Raw genomic sequence first — 26,751 nt, 5'->3', positions numbered from 1 at the left:
TAATTCCAAAGTTGAGACACAATACATAACATCTTCAAGACTATTCAAAAGAAATTAGCCTAAAAATCCATATTAGATAAACTAAGTGGATAACAATTCTTATTGTCTAGACCAGTTGTCTCCAGTCAGTTGATAAACATTTATTAAATGCTTACTATATGCCAGACATTCAACTAAGCACTGGGAATATAAAAAGAGACAAAAGACAGTCCCTGCCCTCAAGAAGCTCATGATCTAATGGGGAAGACAACAAGCAAATAAATGTGTTATTGGTCAGTCATTTCAGTCATGTCTGACTCTTCACGACCCCATTTGGGGTTTTCATAACAAAGATATTAGAGTGGCTTGCTATTTCCTTCTCCAGCTCATTTTACAGATGAGGAAACTGAGGCAAAGAGGGTTAAGTGATTTGCCCAAGGTCACAAAGCTAGTGTCTGAAGCCAGATCTGAATTTAGAAAGATAAGTCTTCCTAACTCCAGAGCTAGCACTCCATCCCCTGTGCCACCTAGCTACCCCCAAACAAATATCTACCAACAAGCTATATATACAGGATAAACAGAAAATAAAAGAAGGAAAGCACTAGAATTAAGAGGTTGGGAAAGACTTCCTATTAAAGATGGGATTTTAGTTGAGACCTGAAAGAAGGCAGGAAAGCTAAGAAGCAGAAATGAGAAGAGCTTTCCCTCCAGGGATGAGGGACAGTCAGAGAAAATGACCAGAGCAAAGAGATGGAGTGTCATGGAACAGCAAGGAGGCCAGTGTCACTGGTTCAAAGAACATGTGAGGGGAGGGGACTGCAAGGTCCAAGACTGGGAAGGTAGGAGTGGGCTAGGTTCTGAAGGGCTTTGAATATCAAACACATGACTCTGTATTTGATCCTGGAAAAGACAGGGAAATCAATTGAGATTATTCAGTAAAGAAGTGACATGATTGGACCTACACTTTAGGAAAATCCCTTTGGTGGCTGAATGTAGATTGTAGTGGGGAGAGACCTGAGGGAGGTAGACCCTGCACCAGAGTGGTGGCAGCATCAGAAGAGAGAAGGGCTGAATTCAGAGAAGTTGCAAAGGTGAAATGACAAACCTTGGCAACAGATTGGATAAGGAGAACGAGACAGTGGAGGAGTCAAGGATGAATCGAATGATAACTAGGTTGCAAGTCTGAGGGACTGAGAGGATGGTGTTGCCCCTTACAGCAATAGTAAACTGGGGGTGGGAGGCAGAGATTAGGAAGTAAGAAAATAAGTTCCATTTTGAACATACTGAGTTTAAGATGTCTGAAAGGCAGATGGAGATGTGGGACTGGAGGTCAGCCAACAGTTTAGGACAGGATAGTTGTTGATTTGAAAATTTTCAGCATAAAGATGGTAACTGGATCTACGGGAGCACTTAAAGTTAGAGGGCACGATCTAGATGAGGATCTCCACACTGGATTTATACATGGAATCTCAAACTCAACATGTCCAAAGCAGAACTCATCTTCTTTCCCTGAAAATCAGCCTCTCTTCCTAACCTCATTATTGTCAAGGACATTGCTACCACTTTAAGATTCCAATCTTAATATCTTCCTCAATGTCAGACTCTCACCCCACAAAGTCAATCAATTGCAAAATTGTGTCATTTCTGCCTTCCTGTGATCTCTCTTATGGTCCCATTCACATAAGCCTTTGTATAACACAGGCCCTCCTCAGATCTTTCTTAGCCTTTCTCGAATCTCTGCCTAATCCACTTGCTCTTTCAGAGAGCAACTAAATTGATTTTCCTAAAATACAATTCTGACCACGAATACTCCAACTCAACAAACTTCAGCAGCTCTCCAGTAAAATGAGGGTCAGTCATGAACTGGGCCTTCTAGGGATCCCTCCCATCATACAAGAATACAGCAAAAATATTCAAACATGAATAAGCAAAACCATGTAAAAATGGTGAAGGAATTGATAGTGTAAACTTTCTGCTGAGTTGAAATTAGAAACAATTTACTTTTGCTCAGTTTTTCATTTTGTATGCTTAATTACTACTACACAAAGAAAAAAGATGATTCCTGCTGAAAAACGGTCTGTTCATTGACTGATGTATTTTTTTATTATTGTATTGTGTATCTTTCAGTAAAAAGCATATAAAGAAATTCACCTGTTTGTCTAGTTATATTAGTCAGAAAACAGAACTAACAAACATGTATAAATCTGCCATATCTCCTCAGACATACAAAGCGGTTTCCCCAAAGTAATGAAAGATTTAATAATATTTCCTTCACTAAAAATATTATGATTTTTCCGAGGGACAAAAAGATTTTGTGCCATTAATATAGAAAATGAAATTTAATATCATATGAATCTCATACTTTTCCATTTCTATTTTGTATGTTTTATAATGTGATTATTAGAACTTATATATGCACTTTATTTGTTTACTTATTTATGTTTGTTTATTGGATATGAAAGGTCAAGAAGACCCTTGGGTTCAAGCCTGCCTCTTAACACATACTGGCTAAGTGCTCAGTCTCAGAAACTCTAAGAAGGTGCCAAAAGGGAGTTTCCTTACTCAGGAGTGAATCTTAACCAATAAAATCACAGGTCCAGGTCCTATGCCTAATTCATACTGGGGTACATAATCTTTTTTTTTTTAACCTGATGAGGCATATGATCAAAAAGTTTGAACACTTCTGATCTGAACTCTGATACACAAATGGTTGGTTAGTCCTTTGAATTAGTATATCAGCAGACACTGGAAATGGGCATTTAGTTGGCCCCAGAATTGAATAGGAGGAAGAAAGCAGGCTAGATTGCATTTATGAAACTATATGGGGTTTTTAATAAAACTGATTCCTGGTGGCAGCTAGGCAGTACAGTGGATTAAGCACCAACCCTGGATTCAGGAAGACCTGAGTTCAAAATCCAGCCTCAGACACTTGACACTTACTAGCTAGGTGACCCTGGGCAAGTCACTTAACCCTCACTGCCCCACAAAAAACCCCCCCAAAACAAAACAAACAAAAAACTGCTTCCTAGGACAATAGCAACTTTAAAAACACTTTTAAAATGAACCCTGGTGATTTTTTATGACTGTAAATCCTACAGCACCATAAAATACAAGAAATCAAAGTTCAGAGTGACCCTAAGGGCAGTGTGGAAATGCAAGATGGGCAGAAGTAGGCCAGCTGTTTTTAATGATGATCTAGATGCAAAAATGGTATAAGGAATATTATGGAAAAAACATACTGTAAGAAAAGAAGGTGGACTAATCAGGTGACAAAAATAAGGGTTAACAGATGGAGGTTCCACTTGAACCTTTAACATAAAAAAGGTTTAGAGAAAAGCCTCCAGCAGATTGAGTGGTTCCTCAGTGGAGGATCTTTGGAAGAACATGGACATGAATCAGGCAAAATCAATACCCCTAAAGAGATCAAAGGAAAAGGGAAAAGGCTCATAGGTAGAAAACTGTTCTTGTCAGCTCTTTTTGTTATAACAAACTAGAAACTAAGGAGATGCAGGCTGATGTCTAACACAATACTGGATTATGGCCTGAACCAAATTAAAATGCAATTGGGAAATATCTATAAAAACAAACACAATAAAGCAGATAACATTACATTAAAAAAAAAAGTCAATATGCGGCCTTCAGGGATTCTGATGTATGGATTGTGGCCCCTGTTTCTATTTGAGTTTGAAACCACTGGATTAGACAAATTATGGCATATAAACATAAGGGAGTATTAGTGGACTAGTAGTTCTACTAATTACAGAAATGAAAGACTTGTATGAACTTGTATGTATACAGAGTAAAGTAAGCAGAACTCTGAAAAGTTATATAATATCAACATTGTAATGAAAGACATGAATTCTCATCAAAGACCAGCCATAATCTCAGAGAACTAAAACCTTCAAAAGCTCTACTGCCTGCCAGTTAAAATCTGAAGTCCTTAGGTCCTCAGTTTGACATTGGCGACCCTCCACTGAAGCTTCATTTGAGAAGGGAGATAGCTATAGCAACATGCCACCAACCTACATCTCTACCTTATTTCATACTACTTCCCTATTCCCATACTCCATGGTGAACTGACTACTAATCATTCCTGGAATAATGTGCATTTTCCCTTCTCCTAGATATTATGTGAAATCCAAGGATGGAAAAGTGTAGGGATAGAGAGGCTTCATGGAAGGCTACATAGTCAACCAACAAGTATTTATTAAACACCAACTATATGCTAGGTACTGTACTAAAAAGCAGTCCCCACTCAAGGAACTTGTGGTCATGGTCTACTGGGAGAGACAATATACAAACTATGCATAAACAAGATATACATATCTATCTACATCTACCTTTATCTATATGAGAAACCAGGGATAGTCACAGAGGAAAGGCACTAAGGTTAAGGAGGACTGGGAAAGGCTTCTTGCAGATATGACTTTAGCTGAGACTTAGAAGTAGTCAGGTATAGTGGTTGGGGCTTTCAGCTACAAATTCAGGTAAAAGGATGTGGTGAAGAAACTAAGGCCCAGTGAGGTTACTTTTCCAAGGTCACACAGGCAGTAAGTGGCAACACTGGAATAAGAACTCACATCCTTTGATTTCAAATCCAGTGTTCTTTACCTTATATTACTCTGCCTTTTTTTTAAAGTTTGGAGAACACATATTTTGCATTATTATCTAAATCTGTTTTTCTTTGCAAAAACCTACTATTCCATGACATGTTCAGACATTTTGCATATTTTATAATAAATCATTATTGGCTGAGTGTTGATTAAACATTAATGGTACTTGAGATTAAGCAACCTGGAAGAGTTTTTGAAAAGGACCCTAGATTTAAGAGAAAATACAGGTTCAAATTCTGGGCCTCCAGAGACCCTGCCTTCTTACCTCTACACACCAGGAAAGTTAATCCACTCAGTTTGAAGAGCCTTGGGAACAGAGCTGCCCAGATGATAGAGTCACTGAGTCAATATTCACCTCATTCCTATATTTACAGCCAGTCCCAGAACTGAAGACCATGGTTTAGCCCTTCCAGTCACCCACCAGCACCTAACCAGAACAAGCTCTGCTACTATGCCCATACAACTTTGCTTTTTCTTTTTGTTCAAGGACAATAAAATAATATTTTCGATGCTGTTAAGATTTTGGCAATTTACTGCCCTATAGCTTCCACTCACAATCCTTACAAGTGCTTAGATCAAGGTGCTTTTCCCTGGCCACAACTCCCTGGTAGTATAATTTAAGCTGCCTGAGGACAGGAGATGTCTCACTTGTATATTTATGTCCCTATCACCTAGCCTGCTTATTGACTGAAGTCCCAGCTTTGTCACTTATTAATTTGGGGTATGATAATACTAGGTAAATACTAAATTTAGAGAAATTTAGAGTCTCAGTTTCCTCATCTCCAAAATGAACATAATACTTGTACTACCTGGGAGTTGGTGTGGGCAAAGCATCACTACATGTAAATTAGATAAATGTAAACTATTATTATCCCTATCTTGGGACACGAAGTCACAAAATAAATCCTAATGTTTGATGATTAACTAAAAGAAACCACAGAAACTCAATCAAAATGAAAACTGGCCAGAGGTAAGCCCATTAAGGAGAAGGAAAAAAAAAAAAGATTAGCTCCAGGAAACAAACCCTCCCTCCTCCTTCAGCTGTCATCCATACCAACCCCAAATAGGGTTTATTTTTACACTTACACACACACACACACCCCAGCACATCTGGTGTGAGCCCTTTTCAGGGCTGCTCAACCACCTTTGGTGTCCACCTTTACCTAACAAGGGTAACTAACCAACAAGCTTCAAACCCATCAGTGGATTAAAGGAATGCCTACCCCAAGCATGTGAAGAATTCCCTTAGTAGAATGGTGGATAAGAACAATTTCTTCCAATGGCCATGAAGGCATCTGAAGCTGGCACTATGGAGACCTTAGAGCTTGGTCAGATACTGAAGAAGACACCAAGGTCACCCACTGCATTCCAGGCCACTGCCAGTCATCCTGACTTTGTCGTGCCACTGCACTTTAATGAAAATGAGGCTGCCGACTTTATACAATTTAAATCCAATTCACAGGCAAGTGAAAACAACACCCTATGATTCATTGGTCCTTCTGGAAAAAGAAAGATGAACAAGCCCTATGAATGAATGGGACTCTGGTAGGAAGAATGAAGGGGTTATAAAATTAAGAAAAGGGTAGATGAATTGAGATCTGAGGGTGAAAAGGTCAAACGATGAACAAGCAAGGGGATTGGAATAGGAAGAGGAATGGAGATTTTTAGGTCTTTGCTGGAAGTTCCCTTTTGCTTGAGTACCTAGGAAAGATGAAGCAAGAATAAAGCTGCTTAGGGCTCATTCTAGGCTCAAAAAAAGGGAAAAAAGTTTCATATTTTCTTTAATATTAAGTCACTTCACTAGAATAAGAAAGGAGACAGGGAAACAGAACAGAATGCTCTATACAGAAATAAAGACTGAATATTTCATCAATTAAGCAAATATTTATTCAGTACTAGTTATTTATACAGTGCTTTAAGGTTTGCAAAGCTCTTTACAAATTTTATTCCCCATCAACCCTGGGACATAGGTGCCATATTTTCCCCATTTTTCAGATGAGGAAACCGGCACAGACAGCAGTTAATTGATTTGTCCAAGGTCACACAACGATTAAGTGTCTGAGGCAGCATTTGAATTCTGGTCTTCCTGACTCCAGACCCAGCACTCTATTCACTGTGCTACCTAGTTGCCTGACTAGTTCTATATACAATACTGTGTTGGGCACTGGGGGAGATAGTTTTAATTAAAGTTTTAATTAAGATATGATCCCTGCTAGAACTTATCTTTTATTGTTTCCTTCAGGAACCTCCAACATCTGGGTGTCATGTTATAAGCAAAGCTCCAAACCTAACTCTGATAAAGCATTTTTAAGTATCCCACCACCCCACAGCAAGAAATGAATCAGGCAATAATGCATAGTCAATCAGGATTTTGTTTTAGTTTACTTATCTGTACACACGTCGTTTGATCCTGAAGGAGTCTAACCTCCTCCAGGGTAGAGGATGTTTTCTTTTTTGGTTATTTATGCCCAATACCCAGCACAGTGACTGGCACATAGTAGTGTAAAATAGACTTAATCATGACTCAACAAGAAAAAACTACTTCGATCTCTAATGCTTGTGATGGCTACAGAGAAATTTCATTAATAAAAAGGCAACAAAAGACATCTCTCCATGCTTATTATATAGCACCTTAAAGTTTGCAATGCTCTTTATGAATATTTCATTTTAATCCTTACAACAATCTTGAAGCATAGGTGTTATTGTAATCTCCATTTTACATATGAAGAAACTGAGGCAAGCAAAGGTTATCAGAAATTATTAAACTTGCCCAGGGTCCCATATCTAGTAAGTCTGAGGTAACGCCATTTGAACTATTCCTGACTCCAGCTCCAACTCTATCCACTGTGCCACCTAAGTTGCTTCACATTACTCCCCTTCCTGCACTTGACAAAATGAGCCAAAATGGCCTTGCTGACATCATGACATTTCATCTCCCTTTCCTGTCTCCAAACTGCCCCCTATGCCTGGAATGCACTCTCTCTTCATATTTAATTCTTGAAAATAATCAAAGTTTAGTTCAAGTTTTACCTCCTACATGTTTTCCTAATCCTCTCAGTTCCTAGAGCCCTGCCCCACCCCCCCAATCATTTGGGTGTACACACACACACACACTTTTTTTTTTTTTTGCCTATTCTTATACCTGTATATTTCTCCTCTGGATGGACAGGGAGCGCTTTTACAAAATTTTATAACTCTCTGTATTCCCAGGGTTTAGCACAGTGCCTGCAACCAAGAAATAAATGCTTGTTGATTGTTTGATCAATTTATCAAAAAACTATCAGCCAATCTACCTTCAAAAATGCTTATGAAAAGTTTGAGAGACTGTTTCTGAATTCCATGATTCTGTTAATACCAACTTACATTTGGTATAGTGCTTTACAGCAAATATAAAGCATTTTCTCATGTCATATCATCCTTACAACCATCTAGTGAGGTAGGTGGTACAAGTGTCATTATCCCATTTTCAAATCCCACTTTACAAATAAGCAAACAATGACTCAAAATCACAGAACCAATGCCCAAGTCACAAACCTACTAAGTCTCCAAGCTGAGCTATGAACCCAGGTATTCTGACTGCTAATCCAGTGTTCTTCACCATATCATGCTGCATATGTATAGAATATGAAAAAACCATACTGGGGGAAAAAAAAGCTTTCTATAGCTATTGTCTTTACTCCTCTAAACTTTACAGGTTGCAAGAAAAATTAAGCAGGAATTAAAATAAGAACTTACTATAGTATATTATATTACTATAACATATTCTGTTAATTGTACTGAATCATATTACATGACTTTATTTTGTAATTGGTTACAGTGCCGCCCTAAACACACACACACACAGAGTACTTGAGAGCTTTATATGACGCAATACTATAATTTAGAGTTGATCAAATATATTTACAATTATTTCTACTAGAAGTTGATCAGGCGGGCAAGCTAGGTGGCGCAGTGGATAGAGCACCAGCCCTGGATTCAGGAGGACCCGAGTTCAAATCCGGCCTCAGACACTTAACACTTACTAGCTGTGTGACCCTGGGCAAGTCACTTAATCCCAACTGCCTCACCAAAAAAAAAAAAAAAAGTTGATCAGGGGAAGCTAGGGGGCGCAGTGGATAGAGCACCGGCCTTGGAGTCAGGAGGACCTAAATTCAAATCCGACCTCAGACTCTTGACACTTATTAGCTGTGTGACCCTGGGCAAGTCATTTAACCCTAACTGCCTCACCAAAAAAACACACAAAACAAACAAAAACAAAACAAAACAAAAAAGTTGATCAGGCCCCAAATCAGAAATATAACTCCCTATTGTATCATTTTTCAACTTAACACCATCTTTTCAAGAATCAACCATCCTACACTCAAAGATTAACTGTATTAGCTCCCTGGCCATAATTTCCTTCTTTCAAAGACCTCAAGACTTAACTCTTATCAAAAAGATCACTGTACCAAACTATACATTATGTAATTTTAAAATATTTTACGGGCAGCTAGATGGCGCAGTGGTTAAAGCGCCGGCCCTGAATTCAGGAGTACCTGAGTTCAAATCCAGCCTCAGACACTTGACACTTACTAGCTGTGTGACCCTGGGCAAGTCACTTAACTCCCGTTGCCCCGCAAAACAAACAAACAAAAAAACCCAACAACAACAACAACAAAATATTTTACTTATTTATTCATGTCCTTGGCTCTTATTGTTGAGTCATCTATCAATTTGTTTCCGTTTTAATTCAAATAAATGTCCTTTGAACTTGCCTGAATAAATGTGGTCTAATTTGGATACATTCTCACTACCTGCCTATTTTAATCAGCCCACCATTTATTAAGCCAGTAGATCAAAAAACTTCTATAGACACCATAAACCTAAGGCACATGTGGAGTGTGGTAACAGGCAACATAGTATTATGGAAAGAAGATTAGATACGGGGTCAAGGGACCTGTATTTAAACACCTGCTCCGTCAACTATCTATGTGACTTTGGGCAGATCATTTAATGTTTCCCAGTTTCCTTATCTGTAAATTGAAGGACTGGATTAAATTCTTAGGTTCTTTCCATCTAGATTCTGAACTAAAAGGAACCACAGAGTTCATCAATTCCTAACCCCTAATTTTAGGTATGAAGAATCTGAAAAACAAATAAAGTAATTTGCTCAGAATCACTCAGCTTGTTAGAACCCAGGTCTTTCTATTTCAAACCACCTTTTCATCTACTATTCCATGATGTCTCTCACTCTAAATCTATGATGTCAATGAAAATAGCCCTAGATCTACTCTCAGAAAAGCACTGAACAAACAACAGCTGTGTGACCTTAAACAAATTACTTCACTTGAGTCTCAATTTCCTCATCTGGAAAAATAGAGACCCTGCTTACTTTAATTCAATTCAATAAAGATCAACAAGTATAGAACCACCAGGTTGTCACTGGCCCTGTTCTATTTCAATATTTTTATCTACAGCCTGGACAAAGACACAGATGACATGTTTATATTTCTGAGTTATCACATGATGGGGAGGAAGAGGCATATACTGTATGAGAATCAGGATTCAGAAAATCAATAAGATGAAATGGTAGGCTTGGAAATTAACAACATGCAATTTAATTTACAAGTGTAAAAAGTCACCTCAAAAAAAGTACTACACAAGTACAGAATATAGGAAACCTGTACAGGAAAAAAAAAAAGCTGTATGCCAATTGCCTTCACTTCTCTCACTCATTTTCTTTACCTGTACAATCTGGTTACTCAAGAGAAATTGTTCTCTCCAAAGATACCAATGATCTTTTAATTGCCAAAAATGATGATCTTTTCTCAATCCTCATTCTTCTTGACTTCTCCGAAGCAAGTGACACTTCCTTTTGTTACAATCTCATGAGTTTTTGTGATATTATTATTTCTTGTTTCCTTTGTACTTATAAAGCCGTTCTCAGCCTCCTTTGCTGGAACATCATCCATATTGCACCCTCTATCACAGACTCTCTTTTCTCAGTCAATAAACATTTATTAAGCACCTACCATATGCTGGGCACTGTGCTAAACACTGGGCATACAAAGAGAAGCAAAATATAGTCCCTGCCCTGAAAGAGTTCACATTCTAATAATATGCAGACAACTATATACAGAATAAATTGGAAATAATGAACAGAGAAAAGGCACTGGAATCTTTAAAAAGTATCAGGAAAGGCTTCCAAAAGAAGCTGGAATTTGAAAGTAAGTCGGGGAAGGCAGGGGGCACATTTTCATACTTGGGGTACAGCCAGTCATGTCAGTATACACTTTCTTTTTCTTTTTCTTTTTTGGCAGGACAATAGGGGTTAAGTGACTTGCCCAGGGTCACACAGCTAGTAAGTGTCAAGTGTCTGAGGCCAGATTTGAACTCAGGCACTCCTGAATCCAGGGCCGGTGCTTTTATCCACTGTGCCACCTAGCTGCCCCACACACTTTCTTTTTTGAGAATAGCAAGGAGGCCAATGTCACTGGATTGCAAAGTATGTGAGTAGGGTATAAGGTATAAGAAGACTGGAAAGGTGGAGGCTAAGCAGGAAGGGACAGGCTCTGAAAGCCAAAGGATTTTTGTATCTGGTCCTGGAGGTGAAAGGGAGCCACTGGAGTTCACTGAATAGGAGGGGGTGACAAAGTCAGGCCCTCACTTCAGGAAGATCAATTTGACAGCCAAGTGTAACAAGACTGGAGTGGGGAAAGAGACTTGTGGCAGGCTGACCAAGCAGCAGGCTACTGCAACATCCCAGGTACAAGGGAATGAAAACCTGCACCAGATGTCAGAGGGGAGAAGGGGGCATATTTATGAAATAGCATTTAAGTAAAATTGACAGATCTTGTTAACAGGTTAGATATGGGGGGAGGGAGAGGGAGAGAGAGAAAGAGAGAGAAGAATTGAAGATGACACCTAGGTGTCGAGCCCAAGTGATTGCTAGTTCCCTCAACCATAATAGGGGAAGTCTGGAGTTGGGGATGGTTTGATGGTCAAGATATTGAGTCCAATTTTGGACACGATGAGTTTCAGAAGTTTATGGAGGTTTATTTCCCAAAGACATCCCAAAAAAGAGAAAAAGACCTATTTGCACAAAAATATTTATAGCAGCTCTTTTTGTCTTGGCTAAGGATTGGAAATCAAATGAACACCCAACAATTGGGGAATGGCTAAGCAAGCTGTGGTATATGATGGTGATGGAATATTATTGTGCTATAAGAAATGACAAGCAGGATGATTTCAGAAAGGCCTGGAAAGACTTGTATGAACTGATGTACAGTGAAGTGAGCAGAACCAAGAGAACACTGTGCAAAGAGACAGCAATATGGTTTAAGAACTGTGAATGACAACTATTCTCAGCAATACAATCCCAAAGGACTAATGAGTGATGAAGCCTACTATCTACCTCCAAAGAAAGAACTGGTATTAATTGAACTGGCATGCTATTTTTTGCTTTCTTTCATTTTTTTAAATTAAAGTTTTCTTATGCAAAATGACTAATAAGGTAATGTTTTACATAATTTCAAATGTATAACCTATATCTGATTGCTTATTGCCTGGGAGGGGGAGGGGGGAGGAGAGGAAGGGAAAAAGGGATAGCATTTGGAACTCAAAACCTTATTTCTTTTTTTAAAGGAATAAACATTTTTATTTATAGTTTTGAGTTCCAATTTTTATTTGTTTTCAGTCTTATTATACATTATTTCCCTTTGCACAAGGTTCTTCTGGTTCTGCTCACTTCACTATACATCACTTCATACAAGTCTTTCCAGGCCTTTCTGAAATCATCCTGATTGTCATTTCTTAGTGCACAATAATATTCCATCACCATTATACACCACAGCTTGTTTAACCATTCCCCAATTGATGGACATTCCTTTGATTTCCAATTCTTAGGCACCACAAAAAGAGCTGTTATAAATATTTTTGTACAAGTAGGTCTTTTTTGGAATGTCTATGGGAAATAAACCCTAGCAGTGGTATTGCTGGATCAAAAGGGTTTACAGTTTTATACTTTAAACTTTAAAATAAAAACATTAAAAAAAAAGCTTATGGGACAACCAGTTTACAATGTTTAATAGGCAGGTGGAGATGTAAGACTGGAGGCCAGCAGAAAAGTTAGGGCTGGAGAAATAGGTTTTGGAATTAGGAGCATAGGGATGATAACTGAATACATGGCTGAGGAATCACTGAGTAAAGAAGTATAGAAGGAGAAGGAAAGAAGGTTCAAGTCAGACAGAGCCCTGGGGGACACCCAGAGTTATCAGGCATGACCTGGACAAGAAGCAAAAGAAGCTGAGAACCAGGAAAGAGTAGTATTCCAAAAATCTATAAACCAGTTATTCTCTTACTCAATAAAATCTAATAGCTCCCTATTTCCTCTAAGAGCAAGTAAAAATTCCTATTTATCATTTAAAGTCTTTCACAATATGGTTCTAACCTATGTTCTCAGTCTTATTATACATTATTTCCCTTTACATACTTTATGAACCATCCAGAAAAACTGAACTTCTTGCTGTCCAACATATATGACATTCCATTTCCCATCTCCATGACTTTGCAGGCCATGGACACTCTTTACTTCCACCTCAGGATCTCTAACTTCCTTCAAAGATTAGTTCTAGTATCACCTCCTACGTAAGATCCTTCTTGATTCAACAGCTACTAATGCCTTTCCTCCTCAAAATTACCTTTTTGGATAAATAGATAGATATTTTCATGTGTGCATGTCTATCCCTATAAAATGTATGCTCCTTGAGGGCAGGGACTATTTTGTTTTTGACTTTGTATACAAAGCAGCTAACAAAGCTTAGCAGTACTAAGTAGGTATTAATAAGTGCTTATTGACTGTTAAAGATTAAATTGGAATAGGATAGAATAAAATGTTTTCCTAAACCTGATTTCCAACAAACTACCCATTTCCCTAGGAGTTCTTATCAAATAGGGATTTCTTCCAAGTTAATTTATCTTCTTGTGATTATTGAACAAGGTATTACTGAATTCTTTTGTTTCTGATTCATACTAATTTAGACTGGTTTTTAACAAGTTCCAAACAGCTTTCATGACCATGACTTTATAGTATAATTTGAGGTCTAAAAAAGCTGTTCTCCCTTCAGTCCAAGTTTTAAAAAATATTTCCCTTGAGATTCTAGACCAGAATTTTTTTTATGTCATGGAGCCCTTTAAAGGGAAAACTGGTGAAGGTTCTTGTCTTCTGCTTATCAAATTTTCTGTTATCAATTTTTAAAAAGGGCGCGGGGGGGGGGGGGGGGGGGGGGGGGGCCGGCGCCGGCAGCTAAGTGGATAAAGCACTGGCCCTGGATTCAGGAGGACCTGAGTTCAAATCCGGCCTCAGACACTTGACACTTACTAGCTGTGTGACCGTGGGCAAGTCACTTTACCCCCGTTGCCTGCAAAAAAAAAAAAAATTATAAAAAAAAAAACAACAAAACGGCAAGTTCACAGCCCCAGGTTAAGAATCCTTGCCTCTAAAACTTTTATTCTTTCAAATTAATTTTGTTTTGTCTTGAACTTTAAAGTAACCCCTTGGCACTATGACTAGTTATGGTACTAAAACCGTAACAATATAGACTGCATTTGACATATATATTATACTGACATGGCCCAATTATAAGCAATGAAAATCTCTCCAATTATTTAAACCAATCTTTATTTTTTGAAAGAAAATTATGTTTGTGTTTATGTCTTGAGTATGCCTTCACTGATTAATTCTCAATTATTTTTATACATTTTCTAATTATTTTGAATGTGACTTCTTTTTTGAATGTGAACTTTGCACTCCAGTGTACTGAGTAGGGAAGTGACATTGCTAGAACTATGCTTAAGGATAATCACTTTGGAGCAATGTGGAAGATGGATTGGAGTATGGAGATTTGAGGCAGGGAGAACTATCTGAACACTACTGCAATAGACTAGCCAAGAAGTGAGGAAGAAGATCTAAACGAAGGTGGTGGCCAAATAAGTAAAGAAAAAGTTGCATGTGAGATATTATAAAGGTAGAAATGTCAAGATTTGGCATCTGAATAGAAATATGAGTGAGGTAGAGTAAAGAATCAAGGATAATGCTAAGGTACAAACCTGCAGAATAGAAGAATAGCAGTGCCTTTGATACCTCTCCTAGATGGTCATACTCTGATAATTTCTACTCTCTTCTTGACATGCACTTTTCTCTCATGTCTACAAATTTCCCAAGTCTTCCAGCTGTTGGTCATTCATGACTTCATTATTCGGGCAATTTCTACAGTCAGTAGAGAAGTCCATCCCTTCCTTTGCTTTCATATGTCAATAGGCCAGAGGGTTACAAGTCTATAACACAAACTCTAAATCAGGCCTCAAGTTTAACAAAAGGACAAAATGTTCATTCAAGGAGGTCCATTTGCTCCATTAAGGACAGGGACCATTTCTAATTTAATCTTTTATCTACTCCAACATCCTGAACAGTGCCTTACATACCCACTTAATCAATGCTTCCTAAAGTTCAACTTCCAATAATAATAATTTACTATGGCAGTTAAAAACTAATTTACTTTGCCAAGAAAACTCCATAGGGGTCACAAGAGTCTGACATGACTGAATGACTCAACAACACTGCAACTGACATTTATTTGCATTTGAAAGTTTGCAAAACAGCTTTAACATATCTCATTTGAAACAGAACCCTGTGAGGTAGGGACTAAAGTACCACTATCCTCATTTTACTGATGAGAAAACTGGGCTTTCTAGAAGGTTCAGTAACTTGTCCTGTTCACATAACTAAGTGCCCAGGCAGGATTCAAGTGACATCTTCCCAAACCACATAAAACATTCAAGAAAACCTGGCTATTTTCAGGAGAGTACATCCAGACGTAACCGCAGGTGATTTGGGGCCTCATTACTGATGAGATCTAGCTAACAATCTATGTGGCACCAAGAAGCAACTAAATTAAAACCTAACCAGTAAAAAAATTACCTACTAATTTATGAGCGATAAATTATCTGTATGCTCAAATGAAAGTAAAGATATGTTGCAATGACAATTATGATGGACTATAAAAATGAAAAAAGTTGGATTAAATGAAGCCAGTATTCCTCTGGCACTGTCTTTGGCTAATGAGTGCCGTGACCAGTCTACACAAAGAGCAAGTACGCCAGGAATCTCTGTAAGGGAGAAGAGCCACTCAATCAGTTACTATTTCTTGATGAAAGTATTTTTACACCTTTCAATTCCCTTTGCTCTGATTCTAAATTTGCCAAGCAGCCTTCTGATATTGATTTAATTCACCAATTAGGTTCCCTATAAAGAAAAGGTTGTACCTGCTCGTTCGTACTATACAAATGTCTGGTCCACTCTGCAATATTTCTCATAACAAATTACAAGCACAAAGATTCAGGGTGGTAAATTTTTTTGCTCACAGTAACTGTTAACAAGGCCATCTAAGTTGTAGAGGGGTTTAAATCTATATTAGTAAAAGCCCACAAAAATCCTATTTTTGAAGTACTAAAGTTAAGAAAATGACTGAGTAGTTTGATCTATTTGTTTAAAATGAATCAATTTCCTAGGGACCAGGGGTTATTCAGAAAATAAATGTCTGAACCTAGAAATCTGAGGATTAGATACTTTTGACCTCAAAGGTACATTTTAACTATTGCTCCATTCAAATTAAGGAAATATGGGGTTCACTGAAGGAATAAAAAGTTAGATTAAGAAAGGTGGTGGTATGAAGTGATCACACTGTGGGCAGGGAGATAGTAAGACCTAGGTTTGAATCATGCTGGTGACAGATACTATGTAAATAAGTCACTTACTTGTTATGTGACTACGTCACACCTATAGTATTTACTTCAAAGTATTTACCTGTTGGTATGTTTAAATAACATTTCTAGCATCCAGCCCCTTCCCTCCACTCACACAGCTACCACCTAAATTGAAGCTTTAATTTAATCTCTCACCTAGATTATTCCAAGTCTCCTAATTCAAGACAGCTTCAAGTCTCTATCCCTTCCAAGCCACCTTCCACAGACAGCCAACATGATTCTTTTAGTACAGATCTGATATATGACTGCTCTAAGTCAACCAACTCCACTGCCTTTCTATTGCCTCTAAGATAAAATATAAACTCTTATTTAGATTTCAAAACCTTTTACAACCTGGTCCCAACCTAGGTTTTCCACTTCAGTCAACATTACTTTCCCTTCCCACACTGCAGTCTCACTGATCTAGCATCTTTTTCTCTTACTTCATCTGTCTCCATGTCTTTGCACTAGCCAAACCCAAAGCTAGGAATGAAGCACTCCTTATTTCCACTTCAGAGACCCTCTCTTCCTTTAAGATGAAGCTCAGTCACCATCTTCTGCATGAAGTTACTCTAATACCAGCCAAATGCCAGTGTCCTTCCTCCCAAACTACCTTGCATTTAACTACTTTGTACATATTTGTATTTATTAACTCTATATTTATTCTGTATACATTTTTGGATACTTTTCTTTTCTCCCTTATCAGATATGCTTATTTTAAGTGAGGATTGTTTCATTCTATGTATCTGTATCCTCAGTTGCTAGCACAGAACCAGGCACATGGTAGTCAACAAATATTTACTTTTTAAATCAGTTAATGTATGCAAAATATTTTGCAAACTTTAAAGCACTATATGAATGTCAGCTATCATTATTATTGCTAGAGATGCCAGAGATATTCCAGTGGGGAGACTAGGGCCGAGAGGAGAGCTAAGTGGACACAGGATTAAACCAAAGAAGTCTAACTAGAGTATCTACCTAGAAAAGAGTCATTTCTGATTATCTCTAAATCATGTCACCGGCAAGCCCCTCCTCTTCCTTATAGGAGAACTAAGATTCCTACCTGGTACCACAGCAACCTAGAAAACACATGCCAAAAGCAAGTCTCTGACTAGGGCACCCACAACTCCAAAACTATGTCTCCCCAATCAAAATTCCCATCCCTTCAATGCTACTGACCTCAATGAATAGTTATTTATAGAGGGAAGCAATCTTATAAAAGTAATTGACCCTAAACTGAGAATAATTAATAGGTTTAATTGTGGGAGGAGGGGAATGGGGACAAGGGAGGACAGTGATATATTTAAACACAGAATTTGTTAAATCTCTAATTATCAGAACACTCACAGAAGATGTTTCTAGCAGGCAAGGGAGGACCTGTCATCTCTACTTTCATAATCATTCAACAAATTTTTATAGATCTGTAGGAACAAATACTAAGATGCATTATTGAATAAAAATGTGCATAATCACTGAACTCATCCTCCCCTTCCTAAAACCTTCTCTTTTACCTAACTTCTGAATTACTGTCTAGAACACCACCATCCTCCTGGTCACCCAGGCTTACAACTTCATTCTATATTCCTGACTCTCCCTAATCCCACCTATCCAATCTGTTGCCAAGTCCTAGCAATTCTACCTTGTGATACTGAAAACAGGCTCTTGTTACCTCACACTTTTGACTACTGCAGTGGTCTGCTATTTGGTCTCCCTACCCTCAAGTCTCTCCAATGCATCATCCACTCAGCTGAAAAATGAAATTCCTAAATCACAGGTCTATCTCTCCATTTCTCTCTCTCACCCACTGCACGCACTCCCTTCCCCAAGTCATTCAATTTCACTTGCTCCCTGTTATTTCCAGAATCTATTATTATCTTCAAGGATTGATATTATAAAAGCCTTCATATCTGCCTCCTGCACTACTCACTGCTACCACTCTTCCATCCAGAGACACTAGCCACCTTGCATATGACACTATCTCCTGATTCTGGGCACTTTCACTGGCTGTTCCCTCACGTGGGAAACGCTCCTTTCTTTCTTTTTTTTTTTTTTTAGTGAGGCAATTGGGGTTAAGTGACTTGCCCAGGGTCACACAGCTAGTAAGTGTTAAGTGTCTGAGGCCGGATTTGAACTCAGTTACTCTTGACTCCAGGGCCAGTGCTCTATCCACTATGCCACCTAGCTGCCCCGGGAAACGCTCCTTTCTAATCTCCACCTCCTGGTTTCCCTAGCTTCCTTCAAGCTTCAGCTAAAATATTACAAGAAACTTCTCTGCTCTCCCTTAATGCTAGAGTCTTCCCTTGGAGACTACCTCCAATTTATACTGTATATAGCTATAGTACATAATTACATGCTGTTTTCCTCATTAGAATATGACCTCCTTGGAAACAAAACTATCACTCCTTGCAGACAATATGATGGTATACTTAAAGAATCGTAAAGAATCAACTAAAAACTACTTGAAACAATTAACTTTAGCAAAGTTGCAAGATATATAATAAACCCACATAAATCATCAGCATTTCTTTATATGACCAACATAGCCCAGCAGCAACAGATAGAAAGAGAAATTCCATTTAAAATAACTGTAGATAAGGGCAGATAGGTGGCACAGCGGACAAAGCCCTGGCCCTGGATTCAAGAAGACCTGAGTTCAAATTTGACCTCAGACACTTGACACTTACTAGCTGTGTGACCCTGGGCAACTCAAACTCACTTAACCCTCATTGCCCTGCAAACAAAAAAAGAAAAGAAAAGAATTGTAGACAATATAAGATATTTGGGAGTCTACCTGCCAAGGCAAACCCAGGAAATATATGAACACAATTACAAAACACTTCACACAAATAAATCAGATCTAAACAAATGGAAAAATATCAATTGCTCATGGGTAGGCCGAGCTAATATAATAAAAACTCTACTTAAATTAATTTACTTATTTGGTGCCGCACCAATCAAACTACCAAAAAATTAGTTCATGGAGCTAGAAAAAATAGGAACAATCTGGAAGAACAAAAGGTCAAGAATATCAAGGGAATTAACGGGGAAAAATGCAAAGGAAGGTGGCCTAGCCATATCAGATCTAAAACTATATTATAAAATGGCAACCATTAAAATTATTTGGTACCACTCTAAGAAATAGAGTGGTGAATCAGTGGAATGGGTTAGGCACACAAAACAAAATAGTAAATGAAAATAGCAATCTCCTTCTTGATAAACCTAATGACTCCAGCCTCTGGAATAAAAACTCACTACTTGACAAGAACTGCTGGGAAAACTGGAAAATAGTATGGCAGAAACTAGGCATAGACCAACATCTTACAAAGTATACCATAATAAAGTTCAAAATGGGTATGTGATCTAGATATAAAGGGTGATACCATAGGCAAATTAGAAAAGGAAGGAATAGTTTATTTGTCAGAGAGGGGAAGAATTTATCATCAAAGATGAGATAGAGAACATTATGAAATGCAAAATGGATCATTTTGATTAGATTAAATTAAAAAGGTTTTGCACAAACAAAAACAATACAAACAAGATTAGAAGGAAAGCTGAAAGCTGGGAAACAATTTTTACAGCCAGTGTTGCTGATAAAGGCCTAATTTCTAACCTATATAATGAACTGAATCAAAATTTTAAGAATAAAAGTCATTCTCCAATTGAGAAAAGGTCAAAGGATATGAACAAGCAGTCTTCAGATGAAGAAATTAAAACTATCTACAGCCATAAGAAAAAATGTTTTCAATCACTATTGATTAGAGAAATGCAAATTAAAATTACTCTGAGGTACCACCTTACATCTATCCAATTGGCTAATATGACAAAAAAAGGAAAATGATAAATGTTGGAGATGTGGGAAAATTGGAACACTAATGCATTGCTGGTGGAGTTGTGACCTGATCCAACTGGAGAGCAATTTGGAACCATGCCCAAAAGGCTTTAAAACTGTGCATATCCTTTGACCCAGGAATACCACTACTAGGTCTATATCCCAAAGAAATCATAAAAAAGGGAAAAGGATCCACACATACAAAAATATTTATAGCAGTTCTTTTTGTGGTGGCAAAGAACTGGAAAGTGAGGGGATGCCCATCAACTGGGGAATAGCCGAACAAGTTGTGGGATATGAATGTAAATGGAATACTATTATGCTGTAAGAAATGATGAACAGGAAGATTTCAGAAAAACCTTGACTTACATGAACTGATGCTGAGTGAAATGAGAACCAAGAGAGCACTGTACACAGTAGCAACAACATTGTGTGATGATCGACTGTGATAGATTTAGCTCTTCTTAGCAAGACAACGATCCAAAACAATGCCAAAAGACTCATGATGGAAAATGCTCTCCACATCCAAAAAAAGAACTATGGAATCTGAATGTAGATTGAAGCAATAATCTTTTCACTTTTATTGTTGTTTCTTCTTTTTTTCTTTTGTTCTGATTCTTCTCTCACAAAATGACTAATGTGGAAATATGTTTAATATAATTGTATAACCTCTATCAGACTGCTTGCTGGCGTGGGGGGGGGGTGGAGAAAAATCTGCAACTCAAAATCTTACAAAAATGTTGAAAACTAACTTTACATGTAATTGGAAAAAAAATACTATTAAAAAAAAAGAATGTTACCTCCTTGAGGGCGGGAACTGTTTTTTTACCTACTTTGTATCCCCATGCCTGGCACTGAATAAATCCTTAATGCTTGCTGACTTCATTCCATCAAGTAACAGTTGCATGGGTTATTTTAGATACAGCTACACATTTTTCCATATCTTAAGTCACTGAGTTTTTCCCATTTCCCTTTTCTCACTTCTCTTCACCAGTCTCACAAAACCTCATATGTATTCTCTTTCCTTCGAATACCCCAGCCTAATATAGTGCACAATTAGCTGTGTGTGGGAAGGTTTAGAGGGGAAGTAACTCTGAACATTGTTCCAAAGTATTCTTCTGATGCCTTCAAGAGACTAATAATACCTCCAACCAAATGTTTGTCAAGACAACTAAACTAGACTCACCAGTTATTTTACTCTTGCCTAATGTGAAAAGAAGAAAAGGAATTGAAATGGGATTGATGGAAAAAAAGTTATTAACCCAAGGGATCCATGAACTTAGATTACTTTTCAAAAAAATACATCTTAAATTTCATTAATCTGAAACTGAAATTTAGCATTTCCTTCAATTATTTAAAAAACATCACTCTGAGAAGGGGAACAACAGGTTCAACTAGACTGACAAAGGGGTTCATAACACACAAAAAGGGTTAAGAACCTCAGATTTAGAACCAAGACATAAAATCAGACCTGAAAGAGGCCTTAAAGATCATGCCATGTTTTAAAATTGTACTCCTTATAACCCTAATAATCCAAATTATGCTGATGGGTATTAAGAGAGAAATTTCAATGCTACTGATTTAATCCTACTTGATTCCTTAAAAAATGTGGCATTGTCTAAAAAATTTTTTTCAGCATGACAGTAGACCAAGATTCCTCTACTGAGTTTCAAAATTTTTCCAATTCCTTTAATTCTGGAGTTATTTATTATCCTTAAACTCCCCAAGCCAGTCATGTATCCTATCAATCAATACAGTAGCAGCCTAAATGTATTTCAAGGGAAAACTGATTCAGAAAATCTAAACCCACCACCTCTTTTTACATTCCTACAATGTATCCCACTTACTTTCAATTTCTACCTGTTGAAATTCTTTCCCTCCTTCAAGAACCAGCTCAAGGTACCAACTCTTCCATAAATCCTACTCTCACTTCAGCTAGAAGACATTCCTCAAACATCAAAATTCTCATTAACACACTGTGGTCATGGACCTCTCATATATAATATTACAACTTGGATTATACTCATTAACATGGTTTATCTTCACTTACTAAGTTCTAAGTTTCATAGCACAGGAACATCTATTTCACTTTGTACCCCCAGCATCTACTGTAATGTCTTGCATATAAGTTGATTAAAAAAAATTTTTTTTGAGAATTAAGTGATTAGCAAAGCTGGAACAAAAATCTAGGCATTCTGGCTCCTTCTTGCTGGCCTTTACACTGCCACTCTTAGGGCTAAATGTGACTGAATTCTACATCCTCATCCCTAAACTTTTTTCCACTTAAATTCTTATAAGGTTAACTTCCCATCTTCCTGCCGTTATTACTATATGTTCTTTTTATGGGTCTATGATGATGATTTTATGGGTCTACATTATGGCAGAGAGGAAATTCATAAAATTATCTAAAGGTTATCTAATGTTTCATATTGACCAAGTTAATTTTCATTTGGTTTAGAGAAATTCTTGAGCATTTCCCATACATACTATTTCAAATTTGCAAGCTGATGTCAGGATCATATTGGAAACAGTTGCCTCTACTGAACAAATGTAAGACACAGCTGGCAGGCATCTCATACTAGAATTCTCACTGGAATTCACTTGAGTTTACTTAAGGTTTTCCATGATTAAAGTATTTCTTATCATCAGAAGCATTTTTTAAAAATCATTATTCCCAATCAAACACATTACACTTATATGAATCAGGGCATTAAAAATAACCCTACCTAGTATAGTGGAAAGAAGGCAGCAGAATACCTCTAGGGTTCAAGTTCTAGCTCTGGCCTGACTACTGGTAAGTCTTCCTTTTAAATCTTCCTTTTACTTAGACTCATAGATTTATTTCTGAAAGGGACCTCAGAAGTCATCCAGTCCAACCTCCTCATTTCATAGATGAGAAAAAAAGACCCAGGAGTAAAGTGATTTGCCTAAGGTTACATAGCTAGCAAGTAATAGAGACAGAATTTGAATCCAAGTCCTCTGACTTTAAACCAGCACTTTTTTTATGGTCAGTTGTTTTTCAATAGTGTCTGACTCTTCATGACCACATCTGGGGTTTTCTTGGCTAAGATAGTAGAGTGGATTGCCATTTTCTTCTCCAGCTCATTTTACAGATGAGGAAACTGAGACAAATAGGGTTAAGCTATTTGCCCAGGGTCACACAGCTGGTCGGTGTCTGAGGCCAAATTTGAAATAAGGAAGGTAAGTCTTCCTGACTCCAGGTCAGAGACTCTAACTCACTGTGCCACCTAGCTGCCCTGCTACTACTCTAACACACTTGTAAATCTTACAGTGACATAGAGAAATGAACTATTATGTATTATTACTTCTAAGAGAAAAGGAATGAAGAAAAATAAACTATTTACACAGGAAATTATAAAATGGAATTCTCCTGTACAGGTTAACATCTCACACCCCTTGTCTCAAGTCTGATAAGCCATATTTTGGGTTAAAACTAAATCATGGGGCAGCTAGGTGTCACAGTGGGTAGAGCACTGGCCCTGGAGTCAGCAGTACCTGAGTTCAGACACTTAACACTTACTAGCTGGGCAAGTCACTTAACCCCAATTGCCTCACTAAAACAAAACAAAACAAACAAACAAACAAAAAAACCTAAACTAAATCATTTTTTAAGATCCCCCTCTTCTCTATCCTGAATCTCCTGGCTATAATTCATCCTTTCTAATGTACTTGTTTTCTAATGTGTATGATTTGTGTACATCCCTCATCAGCCAGTGCACTTCCTGAGGGCAGAGACTTTTATTTCTTATCTTTGTATTCCTCAGGGCCTTGCATATAGTAAGTACTTTATAAATTTTTGTTCAGTTGAGAAAAGAAACTTGAATACAGAAGAATTATAGTTTTACTTGAGTAAAAACATCATTTATTTAAATTAGAGTGCATCATTTATTCAAATTGATTCCCCTAGATATGCAGAATACCTCAAGAACACCCCCCAGATCATAGGTCCTACTTCCAGGCCAGGTCCTAAGACATCTGAGAAGGAAAACCTGCCCCCCACACCTCATATATATGTGGCCTGTCAATACAGCTCTGGACACCATAGTCCTTAACACCATCAAATGGTTCAATATCATATGCTGATATGATTATGGTTAGTGAAAATGACATTAAAAATGAAGCATTATCATCTGCTTTGCCACTGAACTCTAAGGACTATGGTATCTTTCCACCTTACTTGCAGCTTCAAGTTCCTATATACATCCTCTCCCACATGAGAATGTGAGTTCTTTTCTATTGGCATCGACAATGCTTTGCACAGTTAAGGACTTACCGAACGAAGAATGCTTATTCATTCATTCATTAAAAAACAAAACAAAACAAAAACCTAGTACTCAGATAAAGTTTGTTTCTACATCCAGCAATATCTACCAATCACTCCAAGTTTAGAAAACTGTACTACACTAAATGCATTAGTTAATTAGTTAAACAACGAGTGAAGTCAAGTCCGTTTGGACCAGAGCGCATTTTAGAAATGGCTACCGTGTTTACAGTCTGAGGGTCAAGTAGCCTCTCTGGGAATCATACAGACTGCAGACACACTCACAAGTGAAGGAAGCACTGACACTGACCTAGTTTTTCATAGCCTCTTCTGCTGCCATATGGAGGTCACATCTCCCCCCATCTGACACCCAGACGGGATACAACTTCAAAACAAAACTAAACAAAACACCCAGCCTCATCTCCTGACATTGAAATGTTCTGCCTAAACTACTATATGTTCTGGCTGTGCCAGGGAAGATGGGGCTATGGAGTAAAGAAGGATTCCACAGGCCCCTTTAATGCTCCCACTCAGAAGGCCGGGGAGGTGTAATTTAATAGTCTTTGGTGAGGGAGAGTGCGAGAACCTACACCGCTTGGACTTCTGTGACCATGTGCATACAGCGCAACTCTGGCACAGGCAATGCCAGCCTCCCCGCCCCAAAGCGCCTCCCAGGGGTTTGGTGCCAGGTCGAACCAAAGCAAGCGAATCTCTACCCACCACCAGAGGCCGCTGTGGACCCCTCCTCGGCCTCACGAACCATCTCTGCGCCTGCGCGCACGAGAGAGTGTATGCTACTTTAAATTTATTTATTTATTAAGAGAGAAAAGAAATCGTGGGCGCAGGCGCGCTCCGCCGCCGCCCCGCACTCGGAGCGCGCACCTGAACGCCAGTCTCCGGCCGGCCCGCGTGCCTGGCTCGGTCACTTCCGCCTAGTGAGGGGAGAAAAGAGGGAGGGAAGGGGAGGCTTGGGGGACAGCCCGAGCCCTGACCCTTCAGAGTAGGCGGCGTCGGCCGCCACATTAACCCCTAAGACTCACCAAGTACAGGGGCTGCCACCGGTTCTCAGCATCCACCTCCGCAAACTCCCGCTCGATGGTGATGGACATGGTGGCGAGCGAGACTTGGCGCGAGAAGAGCCGCAGCGGCCGGAGAGGCACATGCCCCGTCCTCTCTGTGTAACAGCCGAGTGCTAGCAGCACTCGTCTCCCCGGCGGCGGCCGCCTAACGCATGCGCATTCCGTTTTCCTTGCTTTCTCCTCCTTCCCGCTCCCCCCACCCTCCAACCCCCAGCTACGACGCCGAACACCAGCTGCTCGCAGCCGGGAAAGTACCTGGAGCGTAGAACGTCAGCACGCTGAGTTGGCGCGGAAGAGGCGGCTGGGGGGATTGCGGGGGGGTGCTATGCTACTGTCGGGGGAAGAGCCGAGGGAGTGGTCCCCGCCTCGAGGAATCGGCGCCCAGGTGGGGAGGGGGCGGGGCTGCGAGAGACCACCCTGCGGGGGCGGCGGAATCCCGAGGAGGAGGGAGGAGAGCGGCGCTCATGGGCCCCGCCCCTTGAACGAATGTCGAGTTCTAGGCGGCTCAGGGCTCCCGCGAGGCGGAGAACGACGAGCAGTAACTGGGGGAGATCCTCGCCTCGCGCAGTGCAACCCCGCCTCTGCCCCTGTGCTCCCCGCTCCAGTCCGCGGCTCTGTGTTCTCTCCCTAGTTTTCTTTTTTTGCTCCAAGTCTTTGTCTATACGGATGGGGGCAGGACCTGGGAATTCTTTTCATAGGGAGCTTCCAGGTGAGGCCGTCTACCCATGCAATTGGCCCAGAGAGTAGTTGGGGGCTCCTTCCAGGAGGCTGGCCCCAATTATCTTCACATATATGTAACGGGCGTAGAGATCTTTTCCCGCACCGCTGTTCCTGCGTAGCTCACTTCTTACACTCTCAGAGGAAAACCAGTGCTGATGCCAGCTTCTAGTCGGTTGTTTGTTTGGGGAGAGAGGGCGGCAGGTTTTTTTTGTCTGTTTTTTGTTTTTAAAACTTTGTACCACAGTTTAGTACTAGGTGGCCGAGTGGCTAGAGCTCTGGAAGACCTCGTGTGATTCGTCAGTTTCCTCATCTGTAAAATGGGAATAATATATGAGATAATCTATGTAAAGTGCTTTGCAAGCCTTAACACACTATACAGAAGCTAGCAGTTATTTTTTATCCAAAAAATATTACTTAAGCCAAAGTGCTGTGTGAGCAGGTGGCTGAGATTGATAGACAAAATCAAAC

The 26,751-nt window shown here is 39.1% G+C and overlaps 1 protein-coding gene across 1 annotated transcript in view; it reads right to left on the bottom strand.

Annotated features, from left to right (window-relative positions):
• The window catches only part of PTPN2 (protein tyrosine phosphatase non-receptor type 2), a 97,703-nt gene extending 71,950 nt beyond the window's left edge, over positions 1-25,753 (bottom strand). Inside the window, 1 exon segment of the mRNA XM_043975271.1 lies at positions 25,525-25,753. Within this exon segment, the coding sequence (XP_043831206.1) occupies positions 25,525-25,593 (69 nt within the window). The 5' untranslated portion in view covers positions 25,594-25,753.
• Positions 25,754-26,751: the final 998 nt, after the last annotated feature.

The sequence above is a fragment of the Dromiciops gliroides genome, chromosome 1 (genome assembly GCF_019393635.1).
Source record: "Dromiciops gliroides isolate mDroGli1 chromosome 1, mDroGli1.pri, whole genome shotgun sequence".
NCBI lineage: Eukaryota > Metazoa > Chordata > Mammalia > Microbiotheria > Microbiotheriidae > Dromiciops > Dromiciops gliroides.
The sequence above is the reverse complement of the archived record's forward strand: the minus strand, read 5'-3'. Positions and strand labels throughout refer to the sequence as shown.